General features: G+C 34.1%; 1 protein-coding gene across 1 annotated transcript in view; it reads left to right on the top strand.

Annotated features, from left to right (window-relative positions):
* Nucleotides 1-39: 39 nt before the first annotated feature.
* Arsk (arylsulfatase family member K) overlaps nucleotides 40-27,832 on the top strand; it is a 43,443-nt gene continuing 15,650 nt past the window's right edge. The window contains exons 1-6 of the mRNA XM_026385893.2: nucleotides 40-331; nucleotides 6,630-6,759; nucleotides 8,678-8,837; nucleotides 22,619-22,901; nucleotides 25,500-25,671; nucleotides 27,575-27,799. Of these exons, the coding sequence (XP_026241678.2) occupies nucleotides 200-331; nucleotides 6,630-6,759; nucleotides 8,678-8,837; nucleotides 22,619-22,901; nucleotides 25,500-25,671; nucleotides 27,575-27,799 (1,102 nt within the window). The 5' untranslated portion in view covers nucleotides 40-199. The remainder of the gene's footprint in view (nucleotides 332-6,629; nucleotides 6,760-8,677; nucleotides 8,838-22,618; nucleotides 22,902-25,499; nucleotides 25,672-27,574; nucleotides 27,800-27,832) is intronic.

Consider the following 27,832-nt stretch of genomic DNA (forward strand, 5'->3'; position numbering starts at 1 on the left):
AGGCGGGGTGTTCCTTCTTTGCGCATGTGCCCGCTTTGAGCCTGATGGAAGTAGTAGTTCAGCGGGTGGAGTTTTGCTTTACTGTGTAGTATGTGGAAACCAAATTGCAAGTTCTGGGAGCTGTTGGACGTCTCCACCCTCTCACACCTGCAGGGAGTTCCAGGAGAGGCTGGCCCAGCAGCCGGCTCTTGGAACCGCTATGCCCATGCTGCTGCTGTGGGTGTCTGTGGTCGCAGTCTCTGCGCTGGCGCTGCCAGCCCCCAGGACCGACGGGCAGAGGCGGCGAGCAGCCCCAGCTCCTAACGTGGTGCTAGTTGTGAGCGATTCCTTCGTAAGTACCGTGAGGGCCGGGTGACGCGCCGCTCCAGATCTGCGACCTGCTCCAGCCTTGAAGGCTTTGGGGAGCAGTTTGAGACGCTTTCGAGTATGTTTTATCCCGTTGCACAGTTAAGTACATTTTATTGTGAGGCCACGTATATATGTACGCACCTACATCACATACATATGCATGTATTTAAAACAATAGTAAGTGAAATGCACTCTAATAGCATCTTTAAAATTTTTATTTTTAATGCTGACCTCTAAACACTAAATTATTTCACCACTATTAATGAATTTTTCGTCCATACCGTTTGATTCATTTGGGGGAAATAACATTCTGCAAATCCATAAAAGAATGTTAGCTTTCCTCTTCGCAGGAATTAATGTTTGGATGAGAAATGAAGGAAGTCAACTTTATCACCCAGGTATCTAATAATCCTGTTAATGCTAATTTAAATGTGTTGATATAATTTGATCCATTCCTTTATGTTCCAGAGAAATTGTGTGTTTATGTAAAATAATAATAATAATAATAATACCATCATCATCATCATTTTGTGAGGGAAGAGTACTAGGGATTAAACCCGGTGGCACTTAATCCTGAGCCATATCCCCAGCTCTTTTTTTATATTTTATTTAGAAACGTGGTATCGCTAAGTTGCTGAGGCTGGCTTTGAACTGAGATCCTCCTGCCTCAGCCTCTTATAAACTTAAATTTCAATTGAAAGTATCAGTGCGATCTCACAATTTATTATTCTTTTTCTAAAATATATGTAGTTTCTAGATCAGTACACCAGAAAGGTCTAGAAGTAAGAAAAACCCTGTTATGGTTTGGATATGAAGTTTCCCCCTGTGATTCCTGTGTTGTAGGCATGGTCCCCAATTCAGAAATGTTCAGAGGTGGGGCTTTTAGGAAATGACTGGATCTTCAGGGCTGTAAATCATATCAATGAATTAGTGGAAACTAAAAGGAGTTGAAGGGAGTGATCCCTTGAGGGCATGCTGTTGGGGACTATATGTTGCTCCCAGTTCTCTCTGCTATACCCTTCCTGATGATGTTCTGCCTCACCTTAGGGCCAAAGCAATGGATCCAGTCCACTATGAACTGATACATCTGAAACCTTAAGCCAAGTTCTTATCAGATATTTGGTTACAGCAACAAAAATCTGATAACATACTGATAGTTTCAACTCATATCTTAAATTATGAAGAGATATATATGAATATATATATATGAAAATGATATGGTAATATTATTCCAAATAATGGTAGTCCTGAATGCAACTTAGAGTTTTTTTGCAATTTTTGTTTTAGGTGTATTTAACACTATTCTTTAAGCCAATTTGAAATAATAATTCTGTCTATGGTTATACTATATCAGTTTGATGATATGCGGTCATATTCTTGACAATATGATTTATCATAGGGCAGTTGAACTAATAATAATTGGGGTAAGAAAACAGTACTTTGGTTTTTACTTTCTGCATGGCAACAAAAGGACCACTACCCAGCAGAACTAGTAAAACTTACTTTAAAAAAAAAAAGTAGAAATAAAACTACTTTTAAAAATGATTAAATAGCATTTAAGTATCTGGAAATCATCCTAAGAGCAAGTACCAAATGAGTAAACATTTATTCAACAAAATCTGCTAAAACTTGGAAAGAGCATGAGTCCATGGCAGTGAACCATGGCTTGACAGAAGTTTTCCTCTAGGCAAATGTGACCAAGAAGACAGGGCTCCCTTTCCTCTCAACTCTCTTATCACAGATTACAGTATCTCACCAGAAGAGGTAGCCGTCAGCATTTTTCATCTCCTCCAAATCCAATGTGAATGGGTTCAATTCCAGGTACTTGCAGCCGAGGTGTTAAGGGTTCCCCTCCTCTAGTCCACATTATTATAGGACAGAGACACTATGCCAGGTGCAGGAGGCTGAGAATACTAAATCCCCATTGACCCTTGCTGAAGCTCACTAATATTGTAAAGTATCCATACAGGAGAGATAAGCCAAAAAGACAAGTCAAGCTCCTGCAAGGAGAAAATAATAATAAGGATCATAGCAGAAATTAAGGAAATAGATAATGGAAAAACAAAAGAGAAAAATCAATGAAACCAAAAATTAATTTTTTAAAAGATCAAGAAAATTGACAAATCTTTGTCTGCATGGCCAAGGAAGGAAAAAAAAAAAAAAAAGCCTGAATTACCAAAATCAGGAAGAAAGAAGGGACATTAACTTACACAAATAAAAGAATTGTAAGGGAGTACTTATATTTACTTATATTTCCTTATGTAATGTGTAACAAAATATGTCAACAAATCAGAAAACTTAGATGACATGGACAGATTGTTACAAATACACAAACTACTAACAAGAAATAAGACAACCTGGAGAGACCCATGACAAAAAGATTGAATTGGTAATTTTAAAACTCACCCATGCCCAAAAATCCTGGTCCAGATGGCTTCACTGGTAAATTTTACTAAACATTTAAAGGATATTTAAAAAACAATTAACACCAATTCTTCATAAACTCTTGTGAAACACGAGAAGGTGGGGAATTAAGAATTTGTTCTTAACAAATCAGTATGTGTTTGATTTGCAAGCCACCCAAATACATCACAAGAAAACTATAGACCACTATCTCTTAGGAATATGGAAACAAAGATCCTTTAAAACTTAGCAAATCAAATTTATCTGAATATGAAAAGTATTAAACATCATAAGCAAATGAATTTATCCCCAAATGCTTGATTGATTTAATGAAAATCAACTGATGTAATATATCATGTTAACTGAGTAAAGGACAAAGCCCATGTGATCATCTCAATAGATGCAGAAAAAGCATTTGACAAAATTTAGTAGTCCTTCATGCTAAAAGCATTCGACCAACTAGAAATAAGAGGGAACTTTCTTTTTTTTAAGATTTTTTTTTTTTTGAGAGAGAGAGAGAGTTTTTTAAATATTTTTTTTCAGTTTTCGGCGGACACAGCATCTTTGTTTGTATGTGGTGCTGAGGATCGAACTCGGGCCACACGCTTGCCAGGCAAGCGCGCTACCACTTGAGCCACATCCCCAGCCCAAGGGAACTTTCTTAACATGGTAAAAAGCATCTACAAAAAAGTCAGAGCTCACGTTGTATGTAGTAGTAAGAGACTGAATATTTTCTGCCTAAAATCAGAAAGAAGACAAGTATTGTGTTCTCACCTGTTCTAGTCAGGAAAAACACAAAACTATTAACCTAATAAATTAGTAAGATTGTAGAATACAAGATCAATATACAATAATCAGTTGAATTTCTATACATGTAATTGATCAAAAACTTAGAAAACAGGGCTGGGTTTGTGGCTCAGTGGCTCAGAGCATACGCCTAACACGTGTGAGGCACTGGGTTCAATCATCACTACCACATAAAAATAAAGAAAGAAAGTAAAGTCATGCTGTCCATGTACAACTAAAAAAAAAATTAAGAAATTTCATTTAAAGTGGCAATGACCCCATTTGATTCAAATGTATGAATTGTCAAGATCGTAGTACTGTCATGTGTAACTAATAAAAAAAGAAAAATAAATAAATAAAGTGGCAATGAAAGGAATGAAATAGGATAAATCTGCCAAAGAAGTACAATTCTTATGCTCTGAAAACTAAAAAAACATTGTTGTAAGAAGTTAAAGAACACCTCAATAAATTATAAGGCATCTCATGTTCATGGAGTAGAAGATTTAATATTGTTAATATAGTAATACCAAGTTGGTCTACAAATTCAATGCTATCCTTATTAATTTCTCCATGGCTACAGTAATCAATATAATGTATTCTTGGCATAAAGGTACATAAATATGCAGATCAATGAAATAGATTAAAAAGTTTAGGGGAAAAAACCCTCCTTTTATGGTAAAGTGATTTTTAACAATGGAGTTAAGATCACTTAGTAGGGATGGGAGGGGAGGGGAGGGGAAGGGGGGATAGGAAGGGCAGCAGAATAGAATAGACATTATGATTGCCGTATGTATATAGATGACTGTGTGACCAATGTGATTCTGCAATCTATACAATCAGAAAAATGAGAAATTATACCCCGATGGATTCAAAGGTATGAATTGCCAAGATCATTGTAATGTCATGTGTAGCTAATAAGAAAAAAAAAGATCACTTAGTAGGAAAAAATGAGCTTTTAAACAAATGGTGCTGAGGAAACTGAGTATCTATGTGAAAAGAAAGAAAAAAGTTGGATCCTGCCTTCAATCATATACAAAAATTAGCTTGAAATGAATCAACGACTCAAATGTAAAAGCTAAAACTATAAAACTCCTACAAGCAAACGTAGGTATAAATCTTCATAATCTTGGATTAAGCAATTATAAAATGGGCCAAACAGCCAGGGATGTGGCTCAGTGGTAGAGTGCTTGCCTAGCATGTGTGAGGATCTGGATTCATCCCCTCGCGCACACACACACACACACACAAAAAAAAAAAAGAAGAAGAAGAAGAAGAAAGAAAAGGGCCAAAAAGGCATTTCTCCATAGAAGTTATATAGATGGCTAATCCTCAACATCATTAAACAATAGGGAACTACAGATCAAAACCACAGTGAGACATTAATTCACACCCATGAGCATGGCTGTGATCAAAAAGATAAATAGAGTTGGCAAGAATATGAAGGAATTAGAACCCACAGACACTGCTAGTGAGAATATAAAATGGTGCAGTCATCTTGGAAAACGGTTTGGTAGTTCTTAGAATGGTTAAACACAGGACTGTCATAATCTCACAATTCTACTCTGGCATATGCCCAAGAGAAATGAGAACAAATGTCTATACAAAAACTTGTACATGGATTTTTTTGGCAATATTATACTAATACTGAAAAATGGAAACAACCTTAATTAAGGTCCATAATTGTTAAATAGATAAAATTTGGTAATATATTCAACAATAAAAAAGAAATGCAGTACTGATACATACTAAAATATGGTTGAAATCTGGAAGATGTTATGCTAAGTAAAAGAAATAAGAAAGTTCCACATTTTATAAGTGCTAGTTATATGAAATGTCCAGAGAAAACAAATATGGAGAGATGGAAAGTAGATTGATGATTACCTGAGATTTGAGAGAATCGAGGATAATGGCTAAAGAGTATGGGGTTTCTTTTGGAGATGATGAGCATATTCTAAAAGCAATGCAATGATGCTTGCTGAGCTTCCTGAATATACTAAAACCATTGAATCGTACAATTTAAATGGGTGAGTTGTATGGATATGTGAACTATATCTTTAAAAACCCATTTCTTGAAAAGAAAATAAACACCTCTGCCTGGGTATTGAAGGACATAGGCATCTGTAAACCCCAACTTCCTCTTCCCTTCATCTCCTCAGCACTGCACTTATATTGATTTTAGTTTGGGGTGGAGAGTTTCAGGAGTGGGGATTGGGGACAGGAGCATATACTAGAGTCTGGTGAAAATGTCTTTTAGTGTGATGGACATTACTGGGAAGAACACTATAAACAATCTTGCAAGTAGTTGGGTACTGTTAGATTCTTTCATTAGGATGATGCACTGAAATCTAAACTTCTCAGGTTTTCTCTAGTCTAGAATCTTGAGGAACTGAGTACCAAGCTATGGTTCAATCTTGATTCAAAAGTATTCAGGAGCAATCAAAATCACTGTATCTCAGGATTTTTTCAAAGCCCTTCAATTTGTAAATATTCATGTTTTGTTTAGATATATTTTGTCTCTCCAACTAGCTCATAATGGCAGGACTCTATTTTAACTCTTCATGAGAGCAGGACTCTATTTTTTTAATGTTTTTTAGTTGTTGATCGACCTTTATTTATTTATATGTGGTGCCTGAACCCAGTGCCTCACACATATTACACAAACACTCTACCACTGAGTTACAACCCCAGCCACAGCAGAATTCTATTCTATTCATTATGGTATCCTCAAATCTTGCACAGTGCTTGGCACATAGTTACATACTCAATAAATACTTACATTAGTATCAATAGTATTAATACTATTACTGTTATTAGTATTAATAAATACTTTCAATTAGCCCATCATCCCACAAAAGAACTTTCCCAGAAGTCCTTTAGTTTATTTATTATATTCATATGAATTAAAGTGTAATGCTAAAGTTGAGATGTTTATGCCATAGATTTCCTGTAGCATTCTATGTACTTGTTTTATATTTTGAGGTTTAATACAGTCATGTTGAAGTCTTCTGCTATTGTGAATTTCATGTGAAATTAAAGGAAATAATTTTCTTTTTTTAATGCAGTCAATGTTGATTAAATTTATTTTTTTCCAGGATGGAAGGCTAACATTTCATCCAGGAAATCAGGTAGTGAAACTTCCTTTTATCAACTTCATGAAAACACATGGCACTTCATTTCTGAATGCCTACACAAACTCTCCAATCTGTTGTCCATCACGTGCAGGTATAAACATGTTTGATATAATGAAAGAAAGTGATTACACACTGAAAATATTTATATCCAAAAGTTTAAAATATTATACCCAAAAGTAGAATAGTAAAGTCATATAAAAATGTTTAAATAAGAAAAGTCGGTTCTAAGGTATGTATTGGTATTGGAGTTATTAGAATTTCTATTTCTGAGAATAGGAATTTTTGCTATCTAAAATACTGTTTAGTTCATGTGTTACTGTTTCATTTCCTCATGATTGGTGACTACAAATCTTTTGACTATGAAAGCAAAAGAGGAAATATTCATACTTCCTAGAAGATAACTGTTTCCAAGGAAATTTTCCAGTAAGTGGATAAGGGAGGACTTCTGTGGACTTTAAAAAATTACCACCAAGTAATTAGAACTTCTCATATTCAAGTTTATTTGAAATTTTCCCTGTAATTCCATATTATCTTTCTCTTGTCTTAATTCTCTTCTACCTCATATCTAATTGTTCACTTCTATCATAATAATTTAGCAGGCATAGTTTTAATGGCAAAAATGATAGTGATCTTAGGCCATGAATAATAAGGGAAAAGGGGAAAACTGTCATTTTTATAAATCTGTTGTGTGACAGTCACTTTCCTTGTCCTCTTTCTGGTCTATGATTGTCTGCCTTGGGACTCAAGTAGTATTCAGCAATTCAGTTTCAGAGATAACCTCATGAGATGATATTCTGTGATTTCAGTACAAATTCTACCTATATTTTAAGCACTCTAAGCTATATAATCATCAGTAGTTAAAGTAAACCTAAACTATATTAAAATTGATATTTCAATGATGAAGAACCAAGTATATTAAAAAATTTTTTGCTAATTTATATTGTGTGTTAAGTGAAATGAGCACTGGGCTAGGGCAAAGTGATGACCTGGATCCTGACCCTCAGTAGGCCATCAAGTAAATCACTAAGTTTCCTTCTCAAAAAGACACTGTATGTACTGTGCCCCTCATAACATGCAGAGGACCAGTAGAAATAATGAAATGAGAAAGAGGTCAATGAACTCTAAAGGTCTCAAAGCATTTATATGATGTTTTTCCTGGAAGAAATAATTTAGAGGAGTTTGAACAAAGAAAAGTAATAATAATCATAAAAATGAATATGTATTGCATTTTTACTATATCTGGCAATATTCTAAGTGCCTTACATATATTAATTTATATAATCCTCATATTGTTTCCATAAGGTAGAGACTTTTATTACCCCATTTTGAAGATGAAAACTAAAGTACATAAAATTTAAGTAACTTATCAAGGGCCACTCAGTAATGGTATAACTATAATTCAAACCCAGGTATTTCCCTAAGGTACCTCTCAGAAAGCATTTTGTTAGATGAGACTATAATGATTATTCCAATCTACTGTATAAGTAAACAGAAACTGGAAAAGGAAAAGAAAACTTTATTGAATAAACAGTCATAGAAAATGAGAGGAAAGACATAGTATACTTAACTTTTTTGTTAAAAGCCAGAAAAAAGACAAGGAATAGTAAGAATCCGTAAGAATATTAGGGAAATTCGGTCTATACTTAAACTGACTGATGTATGATTTAAAAATTAACAAAAAAAATACCTAGAGATTGCTTTTTTATGAGACTAAAACCACATAAGCTTTATATTATTTCTAACTATATTTACCTTATGCAGCTTAACCTCTTAGTCTTGGCCAACTCATTTGTAAAATGGAAACATTGATTCTTTGTAGTTTTCCCACTGTTAAAAAGAGAGAACAATCAAAAATGTCTACTAAATTTAGCATCTAATGAAGCTATGCCTTATTCCACAATGTGCAGTCTAACCTAGAGAGCAATGCTCTCAGAATAATTACCTTAATAGTTAAAACAAATTGTTAAGCTTTAGTTTAATCCCAGTGTCTTTTTTTTTTTTAACCTCAGCAATGTGGAGTGGCCTATTCACTCACTTAACAGAATCTTGGAACAATTTTAAGGGTCTAGATCCAAATTATACAACATGGATGGATGTCATGGAAGAGCATGGCTACCAAACACAAAAATTTGGAAAACTGGACTATACTTCAGGACATCACTCCATTAGGTAAAACATAATCCTGATAGGCTGCACTGTGCTACAGTATACACGTGGACTCATTTTGACTTTAATATTTTTTATTTTCCACAAAGGTGAAACTAAATCTCTTAATCCCTCAATTGTTAATTTGGCTAAACCATTAGCTTTCTTTAATCTTCTTAAAATGTTAAAATTGCTAATATGCTGGTAATTTTGTTTTTCCTAAACACTGAAGGTCTCTAAATAGTATTTTTATATTGTTTAGCCCATAATTTATTTTGATAATGTTTTTGTTATATAATGGCCCCTTTGTTATTCATGTTGTAAAAACCATGGCCACCTTGCTAGTGGACTTTATTGGTTCTCTCCAATTTGAGTCTATTGTAACTCTTTTTTTCCTTTCATTTTAGTAAGCCTTTCAAAAATCAGGCAACCAGCTTGGTTGGGGTATAGCTCATTGGTAGAGCTTAGCATGTTGGGTCACTGTCTATCACCCCAAAAAACGTAAATCAGGCTCCAAGTATAATGGTTAAGAGTAGAAGGTCTAAACTGAGTGTGGTGGCACACGCCTATAATCCGAGAAGTTCAAGAGGCTGAAACAGGAGAATCACAAGTTCAAAGCCAGCCTTAGCAACTTAGCAAGGCCCTAAACACCTTAGTGAGACCCTGTCTCAAAATAAAAAAATGAAAAGGACTGGGGATGTGGCTAAGTGGTTAAGTGTGCCTGGATTCAGTCCCTGGTACCAAAAAAAGAAAAAAAGTAGAGATCTAAAGGCCAGGAGTGGTGGTGCATACCTGTTGTCCTAGCGCTCAGGAAGCTTAGGTAGGGGAGGAACAGTTGAGCCTAGGAATTCAAGACAAGTTGGGGCAACATAGCCAATCTAAATAAATAAGTCAAATAGCTGGGCACAGTGGCATATTTCTGTGACACCAGTGACTTGGGAGCCTGAGCAGAAGGATTCCAAGTTCCAGACCAGCCTCAGCAATTTAGCAAAGCCCTGCTTCAGAGTTAAAAATAAAAAGGACTGGGGATGTAGCTCAGTGGTAAAGCACTCCTCAGTTCAGTCCCAGTACAATAAATAAATGAAACCATGTTCTTTTTAAAATTAGAGTGTAGGTCTAGAATTATATTGCTTACTTTTGATTTCCAGTTTCTCTATTTACTACTAAACTTGTATTGGTATAATCTTGGACACATTAGCTAACTGAACTTTAGTTTTTTTGATGTGAAGATAAAACAAAATAATTTGTGCAGATAAGAGCTAGTATTATAGCACTGAAACTATAATCCTTAGAAATGCCTGCTTGCAAGCTTTGCTCTTGGCTGGCACCTGGGAACTTGGATTTCTGGAGTGTTCCCATTATTCCCTAACTGGTGAGAACAACTTGGAATGTTTGTATAGTGTTATTTTTGCTGAACAAACTGCTTTTTTGTCTGGGAGTCTGGAATTTTGGCACGAACCTAGCAGAGGGTTGCCTACATTATCAGCCCTCAATAAAAACTTGAGTAGCCCATCTCTAGTGAGTAGAGATAGAATTTCACATGTGTTAAGTAGACACATATCACATATTGTTATGTGATTTTCGATGCTGGTAGAATTAAGCAAGAGTCTTTTGTGACTCTGATTAAAATCTTGTGATTAGTTTCCACTGGACTTCTCCCAAACACATTTTCCTTTTGCTGATTTTCCTGTGTGTCCTTTTGTAATGAATTGTAGTAATGAGTGCAACTAAACTCTGAGTTCTGCAATTTCTCCTAGCAAACTTGGTATAATCTTGGAGTCCCCCCAGCCTCTGTGACTCCCAACACAAGTACAATTAAGACATTAAATTAGTACCTCTTGCCTACCTAACGTGTGTTAATTGAAGGTGCTGATTATACTAATGATGATGGTAAAAAAAAAAGAACAAGAATAAATTAATAAAAATAATAGTGTAGTAAGCTGAATAGTGCTCCCCAAAACATCATGACCATCTGGAACTTGAGAATATGACCTTATTTGCAAATAGACCCTTTTTATAGATGTAATTAGTTAAGCATCTCAAGGTGCCATCACCCTAGATTTATGGTGAGCCCTAAATCCAATGACTGCTATTCTTATTTGAAGAGGAAAAGGGATGTAGATTCTGAGAGATGACAGCGTGAGGACAAGGAGAGACTGGCATGAGGCAGGTGCAAGACAAAGTATGTGAGAGAGTCTTGAGAGTCACTATAAAGTAGGAGGAGACAAAGGGTTCTTCCAGAGAACCTGAAGAAAGAGTGTGTCCCTGCAGACTTCTAGCCCACAGGGTTGTAAAAAAAATACATTGCTGATGTTTTAAGCCACCCAGATTGTGATCATTTGTTCTGACAGCCCTAGGAAACAATGCAGCATGTTTTGGCGTAATATACTAATACAATCTAGAATGATTTGAACAGGCATCTTTCTCTTCAAGTTAATGTTAAATTTCTTTCCTCTTCTGCCTTCCAGAATCTAAGATGGCAATAATGGAAATTCAGAACTGATGCAGATATCCCCATTCCCCACTCTGTTTTCTAATCTATCACCAAATATTAATAGTTCTACTTCTAAATATTTCTCTAGTTGTTTCATTTCTTACTGCCTTCACAAAGCTACTAAAATGACCTTCTAGCTGGACTCTTTTGACTCTGTCTGACCTATTTTCTCTAGACAGCCACAATGGTCTTATTAAAATACATACCATCAATCATATGATTTACCTGCCTGAAATCCTTCAACAGTTCTTCTCTTCAGATTTAATAAAATCCCAAATCCACAACAGAGACCCTACATGATCTAGCCCCTGCCTGCCTCTATCCAGTCTGATTTTTGTACTACACTCACTCCTTTAGTAGGCACCTGATCTTTTTAAAATTCCCTTAATATGCTTTTTGCTATCTCTGGACTATTTTACAAGCTAGTCCCTTTGTGCAAAATCCTTTTCCTGAACTCTGCCTTTGGAATGTAGCAGAAGAGAAGAGAAGAGGTAATACATATAGTGTGAGGAGCACAGGCTCAGCAGCACAGAGCTAGCTGTCCAGCTTCCCTGATTACCATTCTAGTAATCTTGAGCAAATTACTTGCCTTCTCTTGACCCAAGTGTCAATGCTCTTATCTATAAATTGGAATTAACACCATTGGATAACTAAGTTTTATCTGAGTTAATAAAATATATTATAAAAGGATTAAATAAGATCATAGGAAGCACATAGTAGTGTTTGGCACAGAGTACATATTTATTCAGTTGAAAGATTATTACTATAAAATGGCTTAACCAGAATTAAAGTTTAACATTTAGGTAACTCTAGTTTTTCTGAAGTGCTTTGCATTTCTAAATATTTCATGGAGTCTCAAAAATTTATCTTCAAAATATTTCTTCTTTTTAAATTGTATTTATTTTAAACATAAAAATTGTGCATATTTATAGAGCACCGTGAGATGTTTCTGTGCATATATACACATTATATAATGTTCAAATAAGGGTAAGCATAAATCTCCTCAGACATTTATCCTTTCCTTGTGGTGAAAACATTCAAAATCCTTCCTTCTAGCTTCTGAAACATATATTATTGTTATCTATAGTCAATTTATTGTGCAATTAAACACCAGAACTTCATCCTTCTGTCCAACTAAGTAACCCTTGGTCACTTTTCACCATTTCATCCTCCTCCTACTCTCCCCAGCCTCTGGTAACCATACTCTACTCTCAACTTCACAAAAGTCAACTTTTTTAGATTCCAATATGAATGATACCATGCATTTGTTATTTGTCTTCTGTGTCTGGCTTATTTTACTTAGTGTTCTCCATTTCCATCCATGTTGTCACAAATGACAGAATTTCATCCTTTTTATGGCCAAATATTATTCCATTATATATATACACCACATTTTCTTTACCTAATCATCAGTTGTTAGATACCTGGGTTGTTTCCGTTTCTTGACTATTGCAAATAGTGCTGCCGTGAACGGGGGACTGCAGATGTCTTTTCAACATGCTGATCTCATTTCCTTTGAATAGATACCCAATATGGAATTTCTGGATCGTATGGTAGTTCTGTTTTTAATTTTGGGACGAACTTCCGTACTGTTTTCCATAGTGGCTGTACTAATTTACATTCTCACCAACAGTTTTCTCCACATTCTCACCAGCACTTGTTATCTTGTGGCTTTTTGATAATAACCATTTTAACTGGGGTGAAGTGCTATTTCATTGTGGTTTTGATTTATATTTCCCTGATTATTAGTGTTGTTGAACCTTTTTTTATACACTTGTTGGCCATTTGTACATCTTCTATTGAGAAATGTCTATTTATATCTATATCTATTGTCCATGTTTTAATTAGATTATTTGTTTTCTTTTATTGAGTTCCTTATATATTCGGATATTAACCCCTTGCCTATACATAGTTTGCAAATATTTTATTCCATCCTGTAGGTTATCTCTTTACTCTGTTGTTTCATTTATTGTGCAGAAGCTTTTTAGTTTGATGTATCTATTTTGCTTTTGTTCCCTGTGCTTTCAGGGTCTCATCCAAAAAAGTCTTTGCTAATGTCCTGAAGTATTTCCCCCATGTTTTCTTCTCCTAGTTTCACAGGTTCAGGTCTTATAGTTAAGTCTTTAATCAATTTTGAGTTGTAAAATCTTTCCTTTTTTTAGAAAGTAAAGTTAATCCAAAGTGGGATACAACTATTCATATTATCCTATTTGAAATTATTTCCTTTCTTTGTTTACTCAATCCATCCAGTAATAAAAAGAATATAAGATTGAAATGCCTTCTACTCCTTGTAACTTTCATTCTTATGTGTGGAATTGTTAAATTATAACTTTTATTCCTCAGCAGAACAATACACTGCTTCATTCACACCTGCCAGCATAGTTCCAAAACATTGTAGGTGCACAATTAAAGGTCTAATGAATGAATGATAAAGTTATATTGATCTACTTACATAGTTTACATATTATTTGATAAACATTGATGTTTTAATCCAGGATCATAGCACTTGTTCATTATTAATGTGATGTAATATATAGGCATTGTGTGTGTATATACTCTCAACTAAGAGCATATCCTGTTTTTATGGTTTTTAAATATCCTTGATTTTCAGAAGTTCTTTCTTTGTCCTGTAGAATTCTAAAATCAGTAGAGGGAAAGAGCTACTTAGATGTTAATATTTGGGATGTCAGTGATGGTTTTCAGCATAATGATAGCTTGCAGAATATTTTTACTTACTCAGTCTTACATCACATCTTAGGAAATTAAAGTAAACTACAATACTATTTGTACAAGTGCTGTATGTACTCACACAGCCATTTGGTTTAACAAATAGATCAAGGTCTCTATTAATAACATGCCTAAAAGGTTATATGAATTATGACATATTATCTTTCAGATTTTTCTGTATAAGTTTAAAAATACGTTTCAGGAAGAAAGTTCAATATCAAATTTCACAAATTGGGGTATTCAATACAATTGAATGTTCCAAATCAAAACTCAAGTTTTTATCATTCTTGCCATTAAAATTAGCTATTTTTGTACCTGCTTATATTTTCAGCCAGAATTATAAGGTTTTTTTCATTAATCACTACAGAACTCTAATCTGCCTTTGTAGGCATCAAGTATTGCTTTCCTCTTGTACTTGTTTGGTAACATTAACCCAGCTGTGTGTCCCTTGTTATGTATAATACACTACAGCATATTGGGAACTCTGTGAGCAATACACTTGTTTCTCATGTTTTGTTTTGTTTTATGTGGTGGTCTTGAAGGTCAAACCCACGCTATATTTGTTTCTTCTGGACAGTGGTTAAAAAGGTACTGGAAATACTACTCATAAAAATCCAACTACTGACTATAAGACCCTAAGCAAATTATTTTTCTACTTAGAATTTCAGTTTCATCACATGAGCTTATACTATATAACCTTGAAAGCTCTTTCATTCTGAAATTCTGTAATTTCAATGAAGTACCAGTTTATAAATTACTGATAAGTATCTACCCATTTCACATTACATATATTGTACTTATAATAGGTTTAAGTTCAAATTAGCAAGCCAGGTTTAGTTCCTTGGGAGGCTGAAGCAGGAGGACTGCAGGTTCAAGACCACCCTGGGCAACTTAGCAAGATCCTGTCTCGAAGTTTAAAAAAGGGCTGAGAATATATCTCAGTGGTAGGACACCCCTGTGTTTAATCCCCAAGATAGAAGGGAAAAAAAATTTTTTTTGCTGTATCTTCTTCTCAATTGAAAGAAAACATTTGTATTTCATTTATGGGGTATTCTGATCATTTTTGCTCTAAGTGAAATTATTTTACCAATGTATTCCCAGTATCTGAAATGGCAGTTCTTAATCAAGCACAGTTTTGCCCTCCCAGGGATATTTGATAATGACTGGAGCTATTTTTGTTTGACACCACTAGGGGCTATTACTGACATCTGGTGGATAGAGACCAGGGTCTACAGTGCACAGGACAGCCTTTCCTTCACAAAGAATTACCAATCCTATAAAATGTCAAAATTGCAAAGATTGAGAACCTTTGTCTAAAACAGGTATTTTATATTTACCATCACAACTTTAGGAATGTCACATTTAAAGTAATTATCAACATTTTAAATCTTGCATTTATTCTTCCATATTCTAATTCATCAGACCCCTTTGACACTAGTGTGTCAATTTTTGAGAATTAACAAAGCCAAAGAATAAAATATTAATTTAGAAATGTATATAATTAGGAAGTAGTTGATTTCACATCGAATGCATTTAAAACTAGACTTCTATCAATATAATTTAATTAAGAAATTTTTTAATAAATAAACTTAACATTAAGTAGTCTTCCTTAAAATGCTTAAACTAAAAGGTGATTCTTATTTAAATTACAGAAGTATAATCAGGTATTTGCAATATTCATTCAGGTAATATTTATTGAGCTATCTGCTATGTACCAGACACTATTTTTAGATGACATGAATATAATAGTACTCAAAATGCAAAATTCTCCAATTCTCAGAACTCATATTCTAATGCTATCAAAAGAGAAACTAAGCAAACTACTGTCTTGTTTTTTCTAGCTAAAATTTTAAAACCTAAAATCAAGTCCTCTGTCATTTCGTTTTATCATTATAATTATATATGTTCTCTGCTCATGTAGCTTGATGTTTTTCTAAGCCACGTCACGATAGACAATTTTTAATCCTTTGAGACAAATGAAAAATAAAGTCCTCCTTCCAAAATAAGAGAATTGCTATGGGCAGACTCTTAAGCTTGAGCCCCTTGGCAAACAACAAAGGGAAATAAATCATGGACTGCTCACACTGCTCTTCCTGTTCCTTCTCAGGCCCCTGACTATTAGTGAAAGCTCTCCAAGTAAAATCAGAGAGATGAAGAGGGAACTAATGAACCTAGAACACAGACCATAGAGCCCTCCTCAACCCTCTCAATTCTACAGCCTAATAAATAAGTCTGTGTCTATCTCATGCTTATCCACTATTATTTTGTAATCTAAGATTATGTATACTTTTAGATCAGTTTTCTCCACCATAAGGAGTTTATTTTATTCCTTTCCTAATAATGAAGAAAGATATCCATTACTTTGGTCATGTTGATAGCTTAGTTTTAGAATTTCCCACCTTATTATCTTTGTTGAAATTTAGTTTCTGGAACAGCATATATTTTTACAGCTCAGCATACTTTTTTTTTTTTTTTTTTTTTTTTTTTAGCAACAGTGGAAGACCTTGCAGTGCTTTTTGTTTTATTTTGTTTTCCAGAACCCTCACTTCTGTTGACTGGCAAATTCTTAACTGAAGCAGCTCCTGGGACTATCTTCAGATTGCTTTCTGCTGTAACTTATACAGATTCTTAAAATCCACAAATGATTCCTTTGAGCCTACAATCTCATTACAATTCTTGATTTTTTTAAAAAGAGAGTGAGAGAGAGAGAGAGAAAGAATTTTAATATTTATTTTTTAGTTATTGGCAGACACAACATCTTTGTTTGTATGTGGTGCTGAGGATCGAACCCGGGCCGCACGCATGCTAGGCAAGCGCGCTACCGCTTGAGTCACATCCCCAGCCCGAATTTTTTTTATTTAATTACTAAAATCTAATACATTGAGTTCAGCTGTGAGAAATGAAGTTTATCTCCTACCTTTGCAACTTAAAATTTATTAAGCATAGTTTTATTTGCAACTTTTTTTCCTCAACAGTATTTTTTTTAATATGTGACCCACAATTAGTAGCATTTTGGAGTTGATGAACTTCACAGAAGTTGAACATCAGTAGGCCCAAATTAAAACAGGAAGGAAAAATTTCTAAACAAGGCTATTCAAGTAGGAAAGCACAAACCTTTTGGAGGGCATTAGATGAACCAAAATTCCTGTAAGGCAGCAATTAGAAGTAAGTCTTTAAAGATTATGCAAGAAGGACTTGATTAACAGGCTGAGAAAGCTGTCAGAGTAACCTGCAAGTTTCATCGAATAAGCTAGATTTGAGAATCTCCATAGTTTTTGTTCTCTAAAAAGAGTAACAACTATGGACTGGTTCTGCCATACTATTGTCATCCTTGAACATCCGTTTTGCTCTCTGATCAAGTATCATAATTATTTTCAATGAGTTTTTGAGCCCTTGTAATCTCTTATTGCTATTATTGCAATAAAGTTATAGTTACCCTTTTTTCCTCTAAGTAATCCTTCCATCCTTCCAGTTGGCTCTTTTCTTGACTGTATCATATTGCAGTTAGCAGTGAAAAATCTAGTCTTCCTTTAGCACCTCTTTTTCTCTTATAAGGAGAGAGTATAGAATTTCAAAAACAGGCATTTACTATATAAGGAATCTATAAGAATTTTCACATTTCTCTTATAATTTCAAAAGAATGTTAAAAAATATAAAAATGCATATGTAAATTAGCATTCCTAACAGCTAAACTAATTATATTTCTTAGCAGTGAAATTTTTTAAACTACTTTCAGCTATGATAGACATAAAGTTGGACCTTTTTCTAAGTCTTCTGAGACTGAAATTGAATGAGATATTTACTCATTGTAGTACTCTGTACATGGTGATTATTTTCATTACTTTTATTTATTTACTTACTGCAATGGTGGGAATCAAACCCAGTATCTCATGCTTTCTAGGCAATTGCTGTACCACTGAGCTACAACTCTGTCCCCCTCATTCTGTTCTTTCAATTGGGAGCCCACCTACATAAGACTGGGGTTTATGCAGGGTAGAGAAGATGTGATCATAATATAAGGATTTTCATGCATTAAGAGGAGATTTGGATTATCAGTCTAAGAACAAGGGCAGTCATTAACACTAATGTCAAGTGATGGAACTAGGGAATAATTCTGAAACCCAGTATGGCTTTAACGACCTCAGTAGCAGACAGTAGGGAAACTTTGTACTAGTTCTGTGAGAAACATGACTCATGACTTACTCCTCTACTCTGGGTCTTTATTATTATTATTATTATTACTTTATTTTTTGGCTTATATATAGGTGATTGACTTTAATTTTAATGAATTATCAGTTTACTCTGGGTCTTTTAACTACTATATCACTTTTACCCATAACTGACCAGCATTTGCGCTCAAATTTCATCTCCTTTGTGACTCTACCTCATAGCTGCATTCTGGAACCCTTTACTGAAGTATATTTTTCTTTCTAAATTAAGATCCTGCAAATAAGAATAATAGGTTCAACTCAAATTTCATGTCAAACCCATCATAATTGATGTCCAGGTTAAAGACATAAGTGATCTATTCCTTAGGTTAGGTACCTATACCTCACCAATTGACAGGCTACACAACAGGGCCATCTAGATCACCCCTTCAGCAAGAGCTAGGGACACACTGACATGACTCCTCAGTGACTACTTGTGTAAATTCTCTTACCTGGGAATAATTCACCCATTTTTGTCCTTTCAGATTTGATGGTATTTTTCCCAGGTAATATTTTCTATCTAAGATTTAAAAACACAAATATAAAATATTATAGTTCCTCAGGTTGATTTTTTTTTTTACACTTTAAAGTATAAGAAAAAAATCTTCCCTCCTCTTGATATAAAAGGAGTGAATATGAGCTAAACAGTTTCATAGTCATAGCTAACCTATTTTATCACAGTTGCCTTTTCCACAACATGACATTTGGCTATTTATTTTTAAAAGTACAGTAATAGAAAAATTTTATGTCTGAGTGGATATTAGGTGGTAACACCATTTTGATAACTTAGCAAGTCACATCAAGCACCTGCCTGCCGCAATGGATTGTATATATCAGATATTCATTAGTTATTTCTTGAATCAAATGGAGAAGTCTGCCTTTACATAAGTAAGCTCAAACTGTAGCAAAAATGCATAATCTGTCAAGGGCTACAATCATTGTTACCTAGTATTCAAGTTGTAAATATCATTGCTCCCACAGTGATGAATTGACCAGCGACTAGAAAATGACTAAGTGGGATTTCACAACTTGAAGACCATGAAATCCAAGACCATGAAAACCTGCCCACTCCTAAATACACAAAAATAAAACTTTCATTTTAAATACAATTATTAAAAACAATATTATTAAATGGGGCTGGTGTTGTGGCTCAGCAGTAGAGTGCTCGCATAGCACGTGCAAGGCCCTGGGTTCGATCCTCAGCACCACATAAAAATAAATAAACAAAATAAAGATATGTGTCCAACTACAACTAAAAAATAAATATTAAAAAAATTATTATAACAATGGTAATAATTATGTGATGGATATATAATTATTATTACTATTTCATGAAGAAATCCATGAATAAATAAGATTAAGGAGCACTACTAACTGTAATTTCATCAAAAAATAAAATGATTAGAATTAATAAAAATTAATTAATGGAAAAACATGTATTTATTATGGTGTTAGAGATTGAATCCAGGGCTTGATGCATGCTGGGCAAGCACTCTACTGCTGAGTCACACTCGCAGCCTGCTATAATGAACATTTAAATATTGCATATTGAAAAATGGTGTTCCATCTAGAATTTATCAGGGTTGATGTGACTCATTCAATTAAAAGACTATTTGAGTGGTAAATATAAAGAAAATAGATGGCAGCCTTGTGAATACTTTTTTAAATGGTATGTGTGTTCCCCACAACTTTAAGGAAAGACCATTCAACAAGAATGAGTCTGGACACTTTTTCCCCTGCAGAATTTATTAGGCTGATACAGAATTTTGCAAAGACATGTTTCAGAATTGTTTTTCCATGCAAGAGACTTAATGGAGACACATTACTACTACAGTTTGAACAATAACAAAAAGACAAATCTTCACAGAACTAAGTCTGAGATGGTTAATTATTAATTATCTTCAGTAGAGTCTTAGGAACCTGAAGATTTGTCTAGGCTACTACTTCATGTTAAAAGAAAGCTGTCATGTTCTCAGAATCAATTTTTATGTGTGATACTTTTTTCAGATGTGATTACTACAGTATAAATTAATCCTGTGCTAGCTGTGGCTTGACTGTATCCAGTATTACAGCAGAATTTGGCACACTGGCACAGAAGAACCACACAACAATTACATATATACAAATTCATACAACAATTAATTGGTAATGTGTTAGGTAGTGTTATTTTCCATTTTTATTATTGAGAAGTTCATCACCAATTATTTAGTAAGAAGACAGAAATAAAGCCAACTTTTAGATCTATCCATAATGATAAAACTAGGCCAAAATTAGCTTAATTTCAGCCTATTACCCTTCAAGGAGCCTGGGTTAAAAGAATCTCAGCACCACATAAAGTGAAAAAACATAGCGAGAAGGCATAAATTTATTACAAGAAAGGTTAAATGAAATCACACTTATTCATTACAGGGGCAAAAGATACAGCCAGCTGGGTTCAATAGAGCCATTTTTTATTAGTTCATTTTAGTTATATATAATATTAGGATTCATTTTGACATAATTATACAAGAATGGAGTGTTATTTGCTTTAATTCAATCCCCAGTACTTCCCCTTTCCTTTCCCTCCTTCCTCTCCCTGTTCCTTTTCCTCTACTCTAGTGATCTTCTGTTTATTCATAGTTGTTTTTTTGTTTTTTTGCTTTTTAATTAGTGCATTATCTTCCTTTGACATGGACTAGTTTCACTCTTGACTACATCATAAGGTCAACTGGTTAAGTCAGTCATCACATTCAATACAACAGTCTATTCGTGGGTTAATCCAAAGTGGGGGCTAGTTTAACTGTAGTACAAGCTTACTTCTTGTAATGATTTCTCAGCCTTGTTTTTCTATCTTATACACCTACGTTGAAAAGAAATCACTTTGGTTTCTACACATCCTGTGTGAACCTCAGTGTCATGTTCTCTCAAACTCCTTGAGTTCTACTGCAAGTAGAGTACTGCTAGTGTAATAAGCCCCTAAAAATCCCAACATTAATAGTTGTATAGAGTGATATTTCAGCAAAAGACTGAGAAAGTAATGTCACTTTGTTTTGATAGCATGGTGAGTTTTGCAAAACTTACTATTTTAGGACTTGCCATCTGTTAGAATTAACTAGAATCTGTTAGATGTGATTCTGCTAAAAATCAAGTTTTCATTATTTTGTCAATATATTTTCATTATGGCTGTTTTACCTGCCTTTAGTAGCAGATAGAAAAAAAAGAAAATCATACATTTGGTTCATCATTGATGTACCATTAATCATTTTGTATGAACTGAAATTTCTGTTTAGTGGAGTATTATGTATTAATATAAAATATTCTTTGTGTATTGGGATCTGAATTTTTTAAATTCTTTTTTTAAACCAGAGCTCAAACTGATAGAAACATACTTCTTAGAAATGCCCAGGACTGCTTCCTAAACAGTTATGCCAACTGAAAAATTTAGACACTGATAAGAATCAAGTAGTAAGATAAAACAAACTGAAAGTCTTACAGGTATCAAATTGATTCAATCATTAACTTGTAATTCAGCTAATAAAGAAAACATCTCTATAATGGATAAGGATTCTGTTTCACTATTAGCTTAGATAGCTCAGGTCATGGTTAAAATTGTGCTTTCAATGAGAAAAGATAGAATGGGAACAATTTAAAATGTGAACTTCAGAAACATGAAGCATACATGGTAGATAGGATTTTTTTAATGTAAAGATTTAGTGATGAAAAGAAATTATGCTGGCTAGGTTTCATGGCACATGTCTGTAAACCCAGTGGTTTGGGAGGCTGAGGCAGGAGGATCTCAAGTTCAAAGCCAGCCTCAGCAACTTAGTGAGACCCTGTCTCAAAATAAAAAATAAAAAGGGCTGGGGATATGGCTCGGTAGTTAAGCACCACAGGGTTCAATCACTAGTAGAAAACAAAGAAAGAAAGAAATTATACTAACTTTGATTAGAAATTCTATCTTCTGATTTTAAAAAAAAAGGAAAAATGCTGGAAAATTCAATGCATAAAAAAATACTAAGACTCTGAAAAATTTTTTGTTTGACAAAATATCTTGCTATAGGAAAAAGTTCAAAGTAATTGTCATAGTTTTAAAGAACACATAAGCAAATATTCAATTCCTGTTTTTTTATGCTTGGTAACTGTTTTTCATTTGTTGTTTTTGTTTGTGTGTGTGTGGTGCCAAGGATCAAACCCAGGGCCTTGCACATGCTAGCAAGTGCTCTAGCACTGAGCTATATAACCCACTTCTCAATAACTTTTTGATTGAGATTTAATGTAGTTATTTACACGGCTGAGTTCAAAGACTGTTTTCCATGTTGTTTTCCTATATGTATGCTTAGTAGTTTTTCAAACTTTTTAAAATACCTTTCAGCGTACCTGTCTTTTTATTCCCTCAGTAATCGTGTGGAAGCATGGACAAGAGATGTTGCTTTCTTACTCAGGCAAGAAGGCAGGCCTATGGTTAATCTTATTCCCAACAAGGCTAAAGAAAGAGTGATGGAAGCAGACTGGAGGAATACAGACAGAGCAATAAATTGGTTAAGAAAGGAAGCAATTAATTACACTAAACCATTTGTTCTGTACTTGGGATTAAATTTACCACACCCTTACCCTTCACCATCTTCAGGAGAAAACTTCGGATCTTCAACATTTCATACATCTCTTTTTTGGCTTAAAAAAGTAAGTGTCTTATGTGTTCAAAAGCAGAAATAACATTATGTTTGTAACTTATTAGTATTAGCTCATTGTTTCTACTTCACTCTTAAAGAAAGAAAATCACATATTTAAAATTGACTGGTTTAATAAAAACCATAGAAGCAGTTTTACAAAAACAAAATGTGTTAAAACTCAGAAACCTACTTCTAAGTTGAAAATATTTGTATATGATATTTCTATAAAAAGAGAAACTAAAGGACATTGTCTTAGGAGTGCGGGTAATCCTTACTTTGCACAGTTCAGGATAGGAAAAATGACCGTGTGGTCTCATTGTGTACAATGATCTTAACTTTCAATACCAGAAAGGAGCTTTTTTTTTTTTTTTGATATTTTAAAAACATTTGCCACAACATGTAAAATGCTCTTTTTTTTGGTTATAATTGGAAATAGGTAAATAGTAAAATTACTCAGTGCAATGTAATAAAAATAATAGAAACATTAATAAAGTATTTTTAATTTGGGTTTTTTTGTTTAAAAAAAATATTGAGAGAGTTAGAATAGTGCTTGTCTTCTCATAGTATTACATAATATAGAGCAAGAGTCCTCTTTATGACTTGGCAAATTATCATGTTGTTATCTAAATTTGGAACATCTTCCAACATTTTATCTTCTGTACTTAGAATGTCATGGTATACTTTAAGTACCTTTAAATGACATTTTTATCAATGTCACTTTCTCTTGAACATGTTTATCCTTTTCACAATGATATTCCTCACTTATGTCAATAAGTATGCCTTCCCTTCCTCTAGTTACATATCTAGTCTTTGGAATGGTAGCAGTGTCCACATTCCCCGATCAGCCATTTCTTCTATAACTTCATTTACATTTACTTTGAATTTCACTGCTAGCCTTATTACTTTTCATTTCTTTACTGCAGATTCGTATTTGTTGACCAATTCCTCTTTGATTATCCATTTTTGTAAAGTGTCTTACATGGATTTATCACTGGGAAACAAGGAGGCAGGCCAAGTAGACACTTAGCTTACAATGCATGTTCTGAATAACCAACTCCTGACATACTTGGAAAGAAAATATATGATTAGTCACTGAATGTGATGTACATCTGTTATCACATCGTGAATTGTAGACTAAAGAGTTAGCAGCATATTGTTGTGAAGTTTGTAATTTATGTAGTTATTCAGTTAATATACATTGGCAACTAAAATTTGAACCCTGTTGTCAGGGACATGTTAACTAAACCATGATAGTTGAAATTTATGCATTTTAGAACCATGTGAAGCAACAACTACCTGTATTTTGAAATGTATAGACTTAAATGTAAGTTACTTTAAAAGCTCTAAACAGAAACACTATTTACTGTTTTCTTTTTTTTTTTTTTTTTTTTTTTTTTTTTTTTTTTTTTTGCTGTTGTTTTTGTTTTTTACTTTTTGGTACTGGGGATTGAACCCAGTGGTGCTTTACCACTGAGCTCTATCCCCAGCCCTTTTTATTTTTTATTTTGAAATAGGCTCTTCCTAAGTTGAATCGGAACTCACTAAGTTGCTGAGGCTAGCCTTATACTTGTGTCTCTTCTGCCCCAGCCTCCCAAGTCGCTGGGATTATAGGCTTGCACCACTATACCCAGCTTTCACCTTGTTTTAAAAGAAATAATGTAGTTTCAGATATTCATATCTTCTTAAAAAATTCTAAGCAGCTCCATTTTCAAAAATATGTCCAGAATTAGGAAAATGAGTTAAAATTCAACTAAATAGTAGATGTTTGAACTTTTTAAAAGTTACTTAACTAAAAGATGCGTGTGAATTAAAGATTTAATCTTAATTGCTTTTGCCAACACATGTTATCTATATTAAAAAGTTGTATTTGTTTTTAACAAACATTTAGCTATCTCATTAGATTTGGACTGTTTAGTTCAAAATTCACCAGTGAATTATGGGGAGAAAGAATCTAGATTCTTAAGTTATTGATTCTGAAGTTTTGAATTGGTCACACAACTACATATTAAAGTGGTTCAACACTTTTCTGGGTTAGAATACTGCCTAATATTCTTCATTAACTTGTATACTTCAAAAGTAATTTTTCACAACTATCTCACTATATATCCACATATTGATATGTACCTTTTTATGTTACTGGGAATATAGGTTGAACTGTGCTAATTCAAAAATCCAAAATCTGAAAAACTCTCAAACTTTTTTGAATGCCAGCATAACACCACAAATGGAAAATTCCACACCTGATCTCATGTGATGGGTCATAATCAAACCTCAGGTGAACTAAATATCTTATATAAAAAGTTACCTTAGGCTGTGTTTATAAGGTATTATGAAACATAAATGAACTCTGTGTTTTTTGAGTTGGATCCCATCTCTAAGATACCATTATGTACATGCAGGTACTTCACAATCTGAAAGATATGTGAGATCTCAAACATTTTTGGTCCCAAATATTTCAGATAAGGGATACTCAACCTTTATTAATAATTCGTTCCACTTTGTCACTATTCTTTTCTACTGTTCTAAGTAATTAGCATTGTGTAATTCACCACACTTGTTAAAAGAGAGAACTTTGCTAGCTTAACTAAGTTTTTTCTCCCCTTTTTAGGTATCTCATGATGTCATCAAAATCCCCAAGTGGTTGCCTCTGTCAGAAATGCACCCTGTAGATTATTACTCTTCTTATACAAAAAACTGCACAGGAAAGTTTACAGACAAAGAAATTAAGAATATTAGGGCGTTTTATTATGCTATGTGTGCTGAGACAGATGCCATGCTTGGTAAGTGGAAAAATTAATAAGCAATTACATGGAAAAGTATATTTTTCCAACAAACTGTGACCATGCTGGTTGGAACTTACATAAACATATTCAGATATTTCTTAGAACAGTTACTTAGATACTTCAGACTTAAAACTATAGGAATCTTGACACATAAAAGTGGGATAACGTGTTCATAGTGAATAAGAAGTTCTAATTAGTCATAAACTCTCAGATTCATAAATGCTCAGATTTGTTCATACATGAAAGGTCACAGAAAACTATCATCTGCTAGAAACCATATTTTTTTACCTACTTTAAACAGAAATTGGCATTTAGCTGAACTCAGGTATGCACATGACAGATAATTAATTATAAGATAGCTTAGGTTCTAAGAGATGAGAAGGACTTGTGTAACACCTGCAAAACAAATCCATTCTCCCTAGGCCCTTGAGTACAAGGCTTAACTAAGGCTGAAATCAATTTCCCTGTGTGTATTCTGGACCAGATTTACATTGAATTTCCTGCTCTCATTCAGATTTAAGGCTGGCTAAAAATCAAACCTGTCTCCATAAGATGGCTGTCAAGAGAGTTCTGCTATTCACTATAGAGTTATGGCAGTTTCTGGTCCTTATGTGAAGAAACACTGTTTGTTTTTAATAGCTATTTCTATATTAAAAGTTATTTTCATATCACCGTGTCATTTATTTTACTTCATTTGGGAGTGAAGCATAATTTCATTAGTGAAGTGTGGTTGTCACCTCTGTATAGGAGGAATGGAAACTTTCCAAGTGAATGGTGGGAGAAAGGGCATTCTACACAAAAGCAGAGTATGGACAGAGGCAACATAGTGTAAACTAATATGGTATGTTTGAGGAATTCTAAGCAATTTAGAGTTGCTGAAAGATAAAGTTTCAGCAGGTAGCTGAGGATGCTGAGGCTGGAGGGTAGACAGGAGCCTTGTACATCACAGGAAGGATAGACAGTAGAAAGCTGTGAAAAAGTTTTAAGTGGGGATATAACATGATTAGATGATTAGGTGTTTTAGAAAAATAGCCACCAGAGTGATGCCAAGGGATACTAGAGGGGAAAGAAGAGTGAATACAAGAAGACCAACTAGGAAGCAATTCCGGTTGCCCAGTTGACAGATGAGGGTCTCCATGAATAACTCCACAGAACAGTAAGTCTCAATTCTGACTGAATCTCAAAATCTATGGGGTTTTAAATTATATAGACCCAGATTCAGGAACTGCCAAAACAGATGACTTTTCTATCTGGACTGTACCTTATTGTGATTCTCTTAATTATAATGAGGACATTAAGAGATGGGACTGGTCACAGTTTTACTATCCATCTAGCTATTCCCTATCTAAGAATATGCTAAATCATTCTCATATACCATCTGTACTGCCTTCTTCAAAGGTCGCATTTCCATAACCTCCCAACTTCATGAGCATGAACTGATGTTGCCCAGAGGTTTAGGATTAAAAATAACAGGGGAGAGGAGTTCTAATTGCTCTTATCCCTTTCTATTGTATAGAGGCTGTGGGTCAGTGGCAATACCAATCTTTGTGTCATCTGAGACATGTACAGTGCCAATGTCCAGACTTACCTTACTTTTCTTATTTGAGGCACTAAGGGGAAGACTTCCACCCCCAATTCTCTGACAGAAACATAGAAAGCAGGCCCACGTGATCTCCAGATAAAATAGTTTTGAGGGAGATTTCCTATGGATATATTTTTTCTTTTCTTCTGTAGTCTGTCAACTGAGGATCAAGCACATGAAACTTTGGATAATATTGAGATGTTAAGAAGTATCCTTTGATAGAAGCTTTACTAGGGTAAAGTGGTTATACATGTAATGTGATAGAATACAACATGAACTAAAAGCTAATTACTAAATTTAATCTTAATTTTATTGTAGGTGAAATTATTTTAACTCTTCACCAATTAGATCTTCTTCAGAAAACTATTGTCATATATACTTCAGACCATGGAGAGCTGGCCATGGAACATAGACAGTTTTATAAAATGAGTATGTATGAAGCTAGTGCCCATGTTCCACTGTTGATAATGGGACCAGGAATTAAGGCCAACCAACAAGTATCAAATGTAGTTTCTCTGGTGGATATTTACCCTACTATGCTTGGTAAGTAGTATGTTCAATGTTTACCTGTATTAA

This window comes from Urocitellus parryii, chromosome 1, assembly GCF_045843805.1.
Source record: "Urocitellus parryii isolate mUroPar1 chromosome 1, mUroPar1.hap1, whole genome shotgun sequence".
Taxonomy (NCBI): Eukaryota; Metazoa; Chordata; class Mammalia; order Rodentia; family Sciuridae; genus Urocitellus; species Urocitellus parryii.